This window comes from Budorcas taxicolor, chromosome 6, assembly GCF_023091745.1.
Source record: "Budorcas taxicolor isolate Tak-1 chromosome 6, Takin1.1, whole genome shotgun sequence".
Classification (NCBI taxonomy): domain Eukaryota; kingdom Metazoa; phylum Chordata; class Mammalia; order Artiodactyla; family Bovidae; genus Budorcas; species Budorcas taxicolor.
In genome coordinates, this window is record NC_068915.1 from 80,068,649 (window position 1) to 80,083,485 (window position 14,837).

At 34.5% G+C, this 14,837-nt stretch overlaps 1 protein-coding gene across 1 annotated transcript in view; it reads right to left on the reverse strand.

The window, feature by feature from the left end:
- TECRL (trans-2,3-enoyl-CoA reductase like) overlaps window positions 1-14,837 on the reverse strand; it is a 150,931-nt gene that overhangs the window by 24,780 nt on the left and 111,314 nt on the right. The window contains exon 9 of the mRNA XM_052642112.1: window positions 6,664-6,721. Coding sequence (XP_052498072.1) covers window positions 6,664-6,721 — 58 coding nt within the window. The remainder of the gene's footprint in view (window positions 1-6,663; window positions 6,722-14,837) is intronic.

Sequence of the window (14,837 nt, forward strand, 5' to 3'; positions counted from 1 at the left end):
AAAATGGCTGCCTGGAGAGGGCTTACAAATAGCTGTGAAAAGAAAAAAAGTGAAAAGCAAAGGAAAAAAGGAAAGATATAAGCATCCGAATGTAGAGTTCCAAAGAATAGCAAGGAGAGATAAGAAAGCCTTCTTAGGTGATCAATGCAAAGAAATAGAGGAAAACAACAGAATGGGAAAGACTAGAGATCACTTCAAGAAAATTAGAGATACCAAGGGAACATTTCATGCAAAGATGGGCTTGATAAAGGACAGAAATGGTCTGGACCTAACAGAAGCAGAAGATATTAGAAGAGGTGGCAAGAATACACAGAAAAACTGTACAAAAAAGAGCTTCATGACCCAGATAATCATGATGGTGTGATCACTCACCTAGAGCTAGACATCTGGAATATGAAGTCAAGTGGGCCTTAGAAAGCATCACTACAAACAAAGCTAGTGGAGGTGATGGAATTCCAGTGGAGCTATTCAAATCCTGAAAGACGATGCTGTGAAAGTGATGCACTCAATATGCCAGCAAATTTGGAAAACTCAGCAGTGGCCACAGGACTGGAAAAAGTCAGTTTTCATTCCAATCCCAAAGAAAGGCAATGCCAAAGAATGCTCAAACTACTGCACAATTGCACTCTTCTCACACACTGCTAGTAAACTAATGCTCAAAATTCTCCAAGCCAAGCTTCAGCAATACGTGAACCATGAACTTCCAGATGTTCATTCTGATTTTAGAGAAGGCAGAGGAACCAGAGATCAAATTGCCAACATCCGCTGGATCATCAAAAAAGCAAGAGAGTTCCAGAAAAACATCCATTTCTGTTTTATGGACTTTGCCAAAGCCTTTGACTGTGTGGATCACAATAAACTGTGGACAATTCTGAAAGAGATGGGAATACCAGACCACCTGACCTGTCTCTTGAGAAACCTATATGCAGGTCAGGAAGCAGTAGTTAGAACTTGACATGGAATATCAGACTGGTTGCAAATAGGAAAAGGAGTATGTCAAGGCTGTGTATATTGTCACTCTGCTTATTTAACTTATATGCAGAGTGCATCATGAGAAACGCTGGTCTGAAAGAAGCACCAGCTGGAATCAAGATTGATGGGAGAAATATCAATAACCTTAGATATGCATATGACACCACCCTTATGGCAGAAAGTGAAGAGGAACTAAAAAGCCTCTTGATGAAAGTGAAAGAGGAGAGTGAAAAAGTTGGCTTAAAGCTCAACATTCAGAAAACGAAGATCATGGCATCCGGTCCCATCACTTCACGGGAAATAGATGGGGAAACAGTGGAAATAGTGACAGACTTTATCTTTTTAGGCTCCAAAATCAGTGTAGATAGTGACTGCAGCCATGAAATTAAAAGACGCTTACTCCCTTGGAAGAAAAGTTATGACCAACCTAGATACCATATTGAAAAACAGAGACATTACTTTGCCAAAAAATGTCTGTCTAGTCAAGGCTATGGTTTTTCCAGTGGTCATGTATGGATGTGAGTGTTATACTGTGAAGAAAGCTGAGCGCCTAAGAATTGATGCTTTTGAACTGTGGTGTTGGAGAACAGTCTTCAGAGTCCCTTGTACTGCAAGGAGATCCAACCAGTCCATTCTAGAGGAGATTAGCCCTGGGATTTCTTTGGAAGGAATGATGCTAAAGCTGAAAGTCCAGTACTTCGGCCACCTCATGTGAAGTGTTGACTCATTGTAAAGAACTCTGATGCTGAGAGGGATTGGGGGCAGGAGGAAAAGGGGGCAACAGAGGATGAGATGGCTGGATGGTATCACTGACTTGATGGACGTGAGTCTATGTATATTCTGAGAGTTGGTGATGGATAGAGTAGCTTGGTGTGCTGTAATTCATGGGGTCGTAAAGAGTCAGACACAACTTAGCGACTGAACTGGCTGAACTGAACAGGCGAAAAACTATTAAAAATTCCAAAATATCGAGACTGAACAACACTTTGCTGAATAACCAACAAATCACAGAAGATTTCAAAAAAGAAATTAAAACGTCCATAGAAAGGAATGAAAATGGAAACACAGCAACTCAAAACCTGTGAGACACTATAAAAGCATTGCTAAGGGAAAAGTTCATAGCAATACATGTATACGTCAAGAAACAAGAAAAAAGTCATATAAATAACTTATCTCTACACCTAAAGCAACTATTAAAGGAAGAAATGAAGAACTCCAGGTGTAGTAGAAGGAAAGACATCTTAAAAATTGGGGCAGAAATAAATGCAAAAGAAACAAGTGACCATAGCAAAATTCAAAAAAGCCAAAAGCTGGTTCTTTGAAAGGATAAATAAAATTGATGAACCATTAGCCAGACACATCAAGAAACAAAGGAAGAAAAATCAAATCAATAAAATTAGAAATGAAAATGGAGAGATCAAAACAGACAACACGGAAATACAATGGATCATAAGAGACTACTATCAGCAGTTATATGCCAATAAAATGGACAACTTGGAAGAAATGGACAAATTCTTAGAAAAGTACAACTTTCCAAAACTGAACCAGGAAGAAATAGAAAATCTTAACAGACGCATCACAAGCAAGGAAATTGAAACTCTAATTAGAAATCTTCCAGCAAACAAAAGCCCAGGTCCAGACGACTTCACAGCTGAACTCTATCAGAAATTTAGAGAAGAGCTAACATCTATTCTACTCAAACTCTTCCAGAAAATTACAGATGAAGGTAAACTGCCAAACTCATTCTATGAGTCCACCATTACCCTAATACCAAAACCTGACAAAGATGCCCCCCAAAAAGAAAACTATAGGTCAATATCACTGATGAAGATGGATCCAAAAATCCTTAACAAAGTTCTAGCAATCAGAATCCAACAACACATTAAAAAGATCGTACACCATGACCAAACGGACTTTATCCCAGGGATGCAGGGCTCTTCAATATCTGCAAATCAATCAATATAATACACCACATTAACAAATTGAAAAATAAAAGCCATATGATTATCTCAATAGATGCAGAGAAGGCCTTTGACAAAATTCAACATTCATTTATGATAAAAACTCTCCAGAAAGCAGGAACAGAAGGAACATGCCTCAACATAATAAAAGCTATATATGACAAACCCACAACAAACATTATCCTCAATGGTGAAAAACTGAAAGCATGTCCCCTAAAGTCAGGAACAAGACAAGGGTGCCCACTTTCACCACTACTATTGAACATAGTTTTGGAAGTTTTGGCCACAGCAATCAGTGCAGAAAAAGAAATATAAGGAATCCAAATTGGAAAAGAAGAAGTAAGACTCTCACTATTTGCTGATGACATGATCCTCTACATAGAAAACCCTAAAGACTCCACCAGAAAATTACTAGAGCTAATCAATGAATATAGTAAAGTTGCAGGATACAAAATCAACACGCAGAAATCCATTGCATTCCTATACACTAATAATGAGAAAATAGAAAGAGAAATTAAGGAAAAAATTCCATTCACCATTACAAAGAAAAGAATACTATACTTAGGACTATATCTACCTAAAGAAACTAAAGACCTATATATAGAAAACTATAAAACACTGGTGAAAAAATCAAAGAGGACACTAATAGATGGAGAAATATACCATGCTCATGGCTTGGAAGAATCAATATAGTGAAAATGAGTATACTACCCAAAGCAATCTTTAGATTCAATGCAATGCCTATCAAGCTACCAATGGTACAAAAAACCTCAAATAGCCAAAGCAATATTGAGAAAGAAGAATGGAATGGAGGAATCACGCTGCCTGGATCCAGGCTCTACTACAAAGCCACAGTCATCAAGACATTATGATTCTGAAACAAAGACAGAAATATAGTTCAATGGAACAAAATAGAAAGCCCAGAGATAAATCCACACACCTATGGACACCTTAACAGAGAAGGTTATAGCACCCCACTCGAGTACTCTTGCCTGGAAAATCCCATGGACAGAGGAGCCTGGTAGGCTGCAGTCCATGGGGTCGCAAAGAGTCAGACACGACTGAGCGACTTCCCTTTCACTTTTCACTTTCATGCACTGGAGAACGAAATGGCAACCCACTCCAGTGTTCTTGCCTGGACAATCCCAGGGACGGGGGAGCCTGGTGGGCTGCCATCTATGGGGTCACACAGAGTCAGACACGACTGAAGTGACTTAGCAGCAGCAGCAGCAGCTTGGACACCTTATCTTTGACAAAGGAGGCAAGAATATACAATGGAGAAAAGACAATCTCTTTAACAAGTGGTGCTGGGAAAACTGGTCAACCACTTGTAAAAAATGAAACTAGAACACTTTCTAACACCATACACAAAAATAAACTCAAAATGGTTTAGAGATCTAAATGTAAGACCAGAAACTATAAAACTCCTAGAGGAGAACATAGGCAAAACACTCTCTGACATAAATCACAGCAGGATCCTCTATTATACACCTCCCAGAATATTGGAAATAAAAGCAAAAATAAACAAATGGGACCTAATTAAAATGAAAAGCTTCTGCACAACAAAGGAAACTATAAGCAAGGTGAAATGACAGCCTTCAGAATGGGAGAAAATAATAGCAAATGTAGCAACTGACAAACAACTAATCTCAAAAATATACAAGCAACCCCTGAATCTCAATTCCAGAAAAATAAACAACACAATCAAAAAACAGGCCAAAGGACTAAATAGACATTTCTCCAAAGAAGATACACAGATGGCTAACAAACAAAATAAAAGATACTCAACATTACTCATTATCAGAGAAATGCAAATCAAAACCATAATGAGGTACCATTTCACGCCAGTCAGAATGGCTGTGATCCAAAAGTCTACAAGCAATAAATGCTGGAGAGGGTGTGGAGAAAGGGGAACCCTCTTACACTGTTCGTGGGAATGCAGACTAGTACAGCCACTATGGAGAACAGTGTGGAGATTCCTTAAAAAAACTGGAAATAGAACTGCCTTATAACCCAGCAATCCCACTGCTGGGCATACACACAGAGGAATCCAGAATTGAAAGAGACACATGTACCCCAATGTTCATCACAGCACTGTTTATAATAGCCAGGACATGGAAGCAACCTAGATGTCCATCAGCAGATGAATGGATAAGAAAGCTGTGGTACATATACACAATGGAGTATTACTCAACCATTAAAAAGAATACATTTGAATCAGTTCTAATGAGGTGGATGAAACTGGAGCCTATTATACAGAGTGAAGTAAGCCAGAAAGAAAAACACCAATACAGTATACTAATGCATATATATGGAATTTAGAATGATGGTAACAATAACCCTGTATGTGAGACAGCAAAAGAGACACAGATGTATAGAACAGTCTTTTGGACTCTGTGGGAGAGGGAGAGGGAGAAGGTGGGATGATTTGGGAGAGTGGCATTGAAACATGTATAATATCATATAAAAAACAAATCACCACGCCATGTTCGATGCAGGATACTGGATGCTTGGTGCTGGTGCCCTGGGATGACCCAGAGAGATGATACAGGGAGGGAGGTGGGAGGGGGCTTCAGGATGGGGAACATGTGTATACCCGTGGTGGATTCACGTTGATGTATGGCAAAACAAATACAATATTGTAAAGTAATTAGCCTCCAATTAAACTAAATAATTTAAATTTTTTTAAAAAGAGAAAGTACAGATAGTTTCAAGTCATATTCAGTTGTTTTATATAACCAAATGTATAATTTGCTGTCAATCAAAAAGTTAGTTATCAAAATATGTGAATATTATAATAAAACAGTTATGTTATATATTATATATAGCTTTTTATATGTTCATAGATAGTCTAATATAAATTTCCTCTGTAATTTTACATATTATGTGAAAAAATATCCTGGAACATATTTCATATATCTACTTCTCCAGCCTGCTAGAAACTTTCAAGAAAATGTTAGCAATTTCATGGCAATGCTAAAACAAACTTGAACACACAAACACACTTGCAACTAGATAATGAAAACATGAAACCCAAATGTTGACCACTGCTATTTGAAATTACAATTAAGTTATATATAATGTAAAATAAGTCATTGTGCTATAATTGAGCCTGAAGGAGAGTATTGATTTACCAAAAATACCTTGAAATTATATAGACACTCTGTGTGTTCAATCACTCAGTCCTGTCCAACTGTTTACGATCCCCACGGACTCTAGCCTACCTGGTTCCTCTGTCCATGGAACTTTCTAGGCACTGTAAATATTTCAAATCTTTTAGCAGAATACTAAATTCAGTGTTCTCTCAGGTATTGCTATTCCACTGCCACTAAATTTGTCAAAGAAGATTCACTTTTTTTTTTTTTTCAATCCTGTTGAATTATAACAGATATTGTCCTGACCAGATTAAGACTGAAAGTTAAACTAAGAAATTTGGATAATCATCAATGGATTTCACAGTTCTTTACATCTTAATCATGTTTTTTTTTTAATATGCTTAAAGAAAATGTGTGTGTGTGTGTGTGTGTGTGCGTGTGTGTGTGCATGTGTATACATACATTTCATTTTAGAGAAACCATAATTAGGGACTATAATTTAGTTCAACTACTTTGAAAAATTAGACATAATAAAACAAGAATTGGGGAACACTAACTTTAATGTTTCCAACCATTGATTTAAAAAATAATAATTAGCATAATTCACTCTGGAGAAGATTAAAAAAGTGACTAACCTGTGTGACTGGGATGAGCCAACACTACATTGATGAAATGATTTCCAGCTTCACAAATCTGCAAAACATTTCAACATTTTGGTGTGATATACTTGGGTCTCTTTAAAATATATATTTTTAAATATTCAAATATCCATCTAATATATTCTCAAGACCCAAAAGTATACTATAAGTGTAAGAAGAAGAGATATTGTATTATAACAGTGAAAGAAGCTGTTGTATACATATAGAATCAAAAGAATGAGTCACATTGAGGTAGAGATTTTGAAGGTATCCTCAACCCCATTTGATACCTATGTTCAGATTGCCTTGTTAATCAGGTTCTGTTGATCATCTGTTCTTTATTTGATACAATGGGATACAGGTCTTATCACTGAAGATAGATTTGGCATAGGTTTACATATTCCAAGTTTGCTAACACAGTAGCAACCCTTCCACTGCAAGGGTAGTAGTATGGTTCCCATCTGGTCTCAGCTTAGTTTAGAAAACCTAGTATAAGCAATATTGCCCCACACAGGCACTTGTTGTTTGTCTATCACCTGACCTTTTAGTCAGGTACACTTCACTACTTGTTCCTGTTTAGCATGCTACAGTGGAATCAGTGACAGACTTCATTTTTTTGAGCTCCAAAATCACTGCAGATGGTGATTGCAGTCATGAATTAAAAGACACTTACTCCTCGGAAGGAAAGTTATGACCAACCTAGATAGCATATTAAAAAGCAGAGATATTATTTTGCCAACAAAGGTCAGTCTAGTCAAGGCTATGGTTTTTCCAGTGGTCATATATGCATGTGAGACTGTTGGACTGTGAAGAAAGCTGAGAGCTGAAGAATTGATGTTTTTGAACTGTGGTGTTGGAGAAGAGTCTTGAGAGTCCCTTGGACTGCAAGGAGATCCAACCAGTCCATCCTAAAGGAGATCAGTCCTGGGTGTTCATTTGAAAGATTGGTGCTAAAGCTGAAACTCCAATACTTTGGCCACCTCATGGAAAGAGTTGACTCATTGGAAAACACCCTGATGCTGAGAGGGATTGGGGGCAGGAGGAGAAGGGGACAACAGAGAATGAGATGGCTGTATGACATTACCAAATCTATGGATATGAGTTTGGGTGAACTCTGAGAGTTGGTGATGGACAGGGAGGCCTGGGGTGCTGCAATTCATGGGGTTGCAAAGAGTCAGACACGACTGAGTGACTGAACTGAACTGAACTGAACTGATGACCTGCCAAGAAGTTTAACTGTTAATTTCTCATGAGTTAAAGCTATTTGAATTTGCAACATGTATCCTCTGAAGATAATCCCTTTGTCTGTTATATACATTTGACATAATTTAATGAAAAGTATGTATTCAAGATATAAGTATTATGTTATTTATAGCAGGTTATGTTATCCAAAATTTTTGTTGTTTAGAGTATCCAACTTTTCATATTAATGTACCCCATAAATTGCACACTATTTTAACTCAGTGGCTTTCATGCTAAAATCTTTTGCAATATATCTGATTTTTTTTCTTTTCAACAATTTCTGAATTCATTTCTTCACATATACTAATAGTCCTATAGATTTTATTTTGTAGGTGACTTTAACATAACTGGCATATAATTCTACCTGTAAATTTTAGGAAGAAATAGATTGAAAGTGAAAACAAGACTCCATTTATCATCACCTAGAACTGTTGTACGAAAAGTCATTTGGAATAATCAACTTCAATAGATTAATTCTCATAGAAGAATAATATTAGCAAATATACAAAATGTAATAAAATATTTGAAGAGTTATGAAATCATGATTGTTAGCAATCATATTTGTGCATAAAATAATTGTAGAAAAGACTTCTAGTTTTTTATTTTACCACTAGAAAGACAAAGCTAAAAATTGAATTCGCAGATTATTATTTTATATTTAAAATGATTTACACATTAATGTAATTAAGCTTGTAGGCTTTTTGCTAGATGGACTTGTGTTTGAAACCTGAGTCCTTTGTTTTTCATTGTTAGAGATTAAATGATTTAAATTTATTCTACATTGATTTCACTTCTCTAAGTTTCTGGGTCACATAGTTTCAGCATTACAAAACATATAATTTAAAAATATATATAATTACCAAATTTAACGTTATATTTGTCTAAGTTTCAGGTAGACTACTACTAGAGTAGCCTTGTAGCACAAGGCAATAACTTGTCTTTGGGTGTCTTTATTCCACCATCACTATGATCAACCCCAAATATATAATATACTAACATAAGAAATATGAGAGGAGGGAATTTTAAAATTGGTAAATAAACCAAATTTTTTATTTTGCTATCTACTAATGAAATGTTTTTCTATATATATATTCTAATGGAAAAATCAACTCTATATGCTTAAAGATGCTTAGTTTACCATTAATTTAGCAACTCTACTGGAATTTAAAGAACAGTTGTAATATTCATAATTTTTACCTTAAGCACTGGTTTTCAAAGTCTAGGCAATGAATTACTCCAATACATACAGGTGTCAATGCTAATAGATTGAAATAAAAGTATTTGATTTAATTTCTTCTTGGGTCAGCACTAAGATTAGGAAATTTAGTCAGTGCTATAAAACTCAGCATATAGTTTTAACACTGATTAAAATTTCAGGGCACATTAACTTTGAAACATTGGAATATTTCTCAGCATGATTCACATATTTCTCCTGAGTTGATTCTTCCCTAAATTAAATATCTTCATTTGGTGTAATATATGTTAACACAACAATTTCATTAATATTAGAGCTCGTGGGAGTTGCTAATAGTAGATTTGATTTCAGTTCAGTTCAGTTCAGTCGCTCAGTCGTGTCCGACTCTCTGCGAGCCCATGAATTGCAGCACGCCAGGCCTCCCTGTCCATCACCAACTCCCGCAGTTCACTCAGGCTCACGTCCATCGAGTCAGTGAGGCCATCCAGCCATCTCATCCTCTGTCGCCCCCTTCTCCTCCTGCCCCCAATCCCTCCCAGCATCAGAGTCTTTTCCAATGAGTCAGCTCTTCACATGAGGTGGCCAAAGTACTGGAGTTTCAGCTTTAGCATCATTCCTTCCAAAGAAATCCCAGGGCTGATCTAGTTCAGAATGGACTGGTTGGATCTCCTTGCAGTCCAAGGGACTCTCAAGACTCTTCTCCAACACCACAGTTCAAAAGCATCAATTCTTCGGTGCTCAGCCTTCTTCAAGATTTGATTTAACAGTCCTTAAATTGAAAATTATTGTAGATAACAAAATATATGAATACTATCTACTTTGAGCCATTTATGGCTCTTATGTAGCACATATTATGAAGGAAGCTGTAGACAATCATAAATAGTAAGGAAAAAATGTCCAAATATATTTACAGAAGTTATACCCAAATATTATATACAAAAGAAGCATGATTTTCTTCACTATAGTAATATAAAAAACAAATATGAAAATATTTCTGTCAGGTTGCTCATGTACAAATTGATAGTCTGCAACAATTTTACTTTTTTTTCAAATAGTTTAATATAACTGAAAATGTTTATATATTTTAAACAACTGACATAAAGAGAGATAAGCAACTCACAGATATTATCAGAATTACTGTAGTTGTGAAGAACAAGGTGGCCTCGATTTTAAAATTGTATAACAGTCTGAATATGCTTAATACTACTGAACTGTACACTAAAACTAGTTAAGGTAGTAAAACTTAAGCAATTTTTTTTTACCACAATTAAAGAAGTCACTAGGTAGAGTGTTGTGAGAAAGAACATTAGAATGATAAACGATAAAAATTCAAAAGGACTTATATCTGAATGCCTATGGGTGGCTTGAATTTAAAAATATTCACTTTTGCTTTATTTTATATAAATTTATTGATTACTTGTTGCTCACACTAGCATTCTTTTAAAAAATAGCATGGTGTTGAATGATTTAATAGTTCACTTTCTTCTACAGAATTATCATTAGGTGGATAAATATGAAATATGAAATTTCAAGCTAGTAGAATAGAAAAAAATATATTTTTACATAGAAAAATCATCTTTTAAACAATGTTTTCATTCAAAATATTTGTAATCAAAACATTTTTACTTTCTTCAGCACCCTTTGTACTCTCAGTTCATTGAGATTTCCATTTTACTTTTAATCAGCACAACTAAACATTTAACAATGTAAAGTGTGGGGAATGTTAAATTTTAATAAAACACAAAGAACCTTGGTTAATATATTAGAAGTGACATATGCATTACATTGTAATCCATAGAGTTTTCTGAAAATGCAGGCGTGTGTGTGCATGCTTAGTCATGTCTGACTCTTTGCGACTCCACAAGGCTCCTCTGTCCGTGGTATTTTCCGGGCAAGAATACTGGAGTGGGTTGCTTTTCTCTACTCTAGGGGATATTCCTGATGACCCAGGGGTGATGGAAGTTACATCAGCTGTCTTAGCAGAAGGATTGTTTACCACTGAGCCACCTGGGAAGCCCAAATAGGGCTATGCAAATTAAATCCCATTGTTTTCAGGTTGAAAGGTGTGATTTATTCAGAATATACAATATTTCAACCTTAAGATTATTATTGTTTACTACTAGGTGAAGTATACCCTTGACTTTATCTGCAGTTTCACTCTCTGTGGTTTCAGTTACCCACAGTCAACTGTGGTCCAAAAGTATTGAAAAGAAAATTCCAAAATTTAAAAATCCATAGATTTTATTTTGTCAAACATTCTAAGTAGCATGATGAAATCTCAGGTCATTCTACTCTGTTTGGACATTATCTTAGTGTGCTTAATTTATAAATTAAATTTTGCCATAGGTATGTTGAGAAAAAATACATGGTATGTATAGGGTTCTATATCATGATATGTGATATTTTATATCATATATATCTCTGATATATGAGATCTTAGACATTCAATGAGTGCCTTGAAATGTGTAACCTATAGATAAGGGGAGACAAGTATATTGTTCCTCAAAATGTTGGCATTGTGGCGAATATGCCAGTGGTCAATGAGCAAAAGGGTCAAGGGAGATCAACCTTCTGGGATATATAGTTTATATATTATTCTCTTAACAAGCTTCATCATGTTAACCATTCTCAGCTTTAAATAGTGAAAGTGATGTATCCACAAGAAAAAAAAGATAACAGCATAATACAGAATTTATTGCCATCAGCTAGTCAGGCTGTCACATTGTGAATGTAAAATTCTTTTAGTTTCCATAGTAAAAACAAGCAGTCTTTATTTTATGACTGCATAATATTTTTATAGGATAAATATAATCTATCTTATTTCTGCATACATGTTATTCTTACAGTTTATATGTATTATTAATTATTGGCAACTCAAATATCTTATAACTATCAAGCAATTTGATAGTCATTTTACTAATTGATTTGAAACACAGAATCTGCTAAAATGTTTCTATCACTTTTAAGCTTGAACTTCAGATATTTTTATTTTGTCTATTTATAATGATGATAATAAAATAATTATAATTTTATCATGTTTATTTTTCCTAATACATATTTCAGGAATAAAGAAAATTCAGGATAAATAAATAATTAAGAAAAAGTTTCACCTTTAAAATATATCAATGCTTTTGATCTTGGGAATTTAGTTTCCTCTTGTTTTTTCCTCTTGTAAGTGTTCATGTATACTTTAAGGGATAAGACATCACATACACTGTAACACTGTATGACAATATAAGCTAATATTATACTGTTTCAGCATTCATGAAGTCTTTTAACTTATGATAATTTATATTACTGTGATCACAAAATTATAGAACTATATATTAGTCCATTCATTAAAAAGATAACATGCATTTCAGAAGAAATGCATTTGATATATTAATTATTAAAATATTTAAATATATATATTGTTGAAAATTATGAATGCCAACCTATAATTTTTTCATTGAGTTAATTTTTTAAAGCAGTGTAAAATACAAAGCAAAGTTGAGGAGAAGTTACAGAGATTTCTCATACATCCCCTCCGCCTGTATATGCATAACCTCCTTCTTTAGCAACACTTCCCACCAGAGTGGTATTTATGTTATATTTGATGAACCTGCATTAATACATCATTATTACCCAGTGAGCACAGTTTACATTAGAGTTTGCTTGGTGTTGTACATTCTGTGGATTTTGACAAATGTATGACTTCTATGATTCTCTATCATATAAAGTATTGCCACTTTTCTCTGTACTTTCCCCTTCCTGTTTATCCCTCTCTCTCGAACTCCTGGAAACCACTGAATTTTGTTTTTTAACTATCACTACAGTTTTGCCTATTCCAGAATGTCATAGATTTAGAATTACATGATATATATATAAGCTTTTCAGATTGGTTTAAATATACCTTTAAGATTTAAATATACCATTAAGTTTTTCATGGATTGATAGCTCATTTCCTTTTTTTTTTTTTGAAAATTTTGCAATAATGTATTTATTCTGCTTTTTAACTGCTTCTCAGATCTTTTTATTTTTTTATTTTATTTTTTTTTCATTTTTTTTAACATTTCTTTTTTCTTTTAATTTTTTTAATTTTAAAATCTTTAATTATTACATGCATTCCCAAACATGAACCCCCTTCTCACCTCCCTCCCCATAACATCTCTGTGGGTCATCCCCATGCACCAGCCCCAAGCATGCTGTATCCTGCGTCAGACATAGACTGGCGATTCAATTCTTACATGATAGTATACATGTTAGAATGCCATTCTCCCAAATCATCCCACCCTCTCCCTCTCCCTCTGAGTCCAAAAGTCCATTATACACATCTGTGTCTTTTTTGCTGTCTTGCATACAGGGTCGTCATTGCCATCTTTCTAAATTCCATATATATGTGTTGGTATACTGTATTGGTGTTTTTCTTTCTGGCTTACTTCACTCTGTATAATCGGCTCCAGTTTCATCCATCTCATCAGAACTGACTCAAATGAATTCTTTTTAATGGCTGAGTAATACTCCATTGTATATATGTACCACAGCTTTCTTATCCATTCATCAGCTGATGGACATCTAGGTTGTTTCCATGTCCTGACTATTATAAACAGTGCTGTGATAAACATTGGGGTACATGTGTCTCTTTCAATTCTGGTTTCCTCTATGTGTATGCCCAGCAGTGGGATTGCTGGGTCATAGGGCAGTTCTATTTGCAATTAACATTGAATGCTATTTCATTGTCTGCATGTACCATAGTTTACTTATCCATTCACCTATTGAAAGCTAACCGTTACTGCTTCCAAAATTTGTCAACTGTCAATAAATCTGCTTTAAACATCTCTGTGCAAGGTTTTGCATAGAGATATGTTTTCAACTTCTCTGGAGAATACTAAGAAGCATGATTTCTGGATCACATGGTAAAAATAAATTCAGTTTTGTAAGAAATACCAGTCTTTTTTAAATGCCTGTAATGTTCTCATCAGCAGAAATGATAGTTCCTGTTGTTTCACATCCTCTTCAACATTTGTTATAATTAATGTTCTGGATTTAGGCTATTCTAATAGGAATATTATGATATCTTATTATTTTAATTTGCATTTCCTTATGAAAATGATGTGGAGCATCTTTTCATATGCTTATTTTTCATTGCTATATCTTCTTAAATGAAGTGTTGGCTAAAGCTTTGGTCCATGTTTTACTCAAGTCGTTTTGTCTTTTGTTAAGTTCTAAGAGGATTAAAAAAATATTTTGGATAATCATCTCACATCAGATATGTCTTTGCAAATCTTTTTTCTAGTCTATGCTTTTTATCTCATTCTCTTGATATTGTCTTTGCAAATCAGTTTTATATTTTAATAAATTAGATTATCAGTTATTCCTTTCATGGATTGTGTTTTGTTTAGTTTAGTATTTCATTGTCAAGTCTGTGATGCATTTTGAGTCAATTTTGTGATAAGTGTAAGTTCCAGGTCTAGATTTTTTTTTCTTTTTTTTTTTTTAAGTATGTGTATATCTAGTCATTTCAGCACCACTTATGACTATCTTGGCTCCATTGTATTGTTTTGGCTCTAACCAATATACTTTTCTTCTGAAAATGAAAAACTAAAGGATTTTAAAGAAAATATCAAACATCATATTTATATTATTGTACAATAAAATGATACATTTGCTAGTTATTTTATTAATTTTTCCATGAATCTAGCATTTTATTGTATAAAAATGCCTATAACAGATGATATTTTAAGTCAGTAAATTG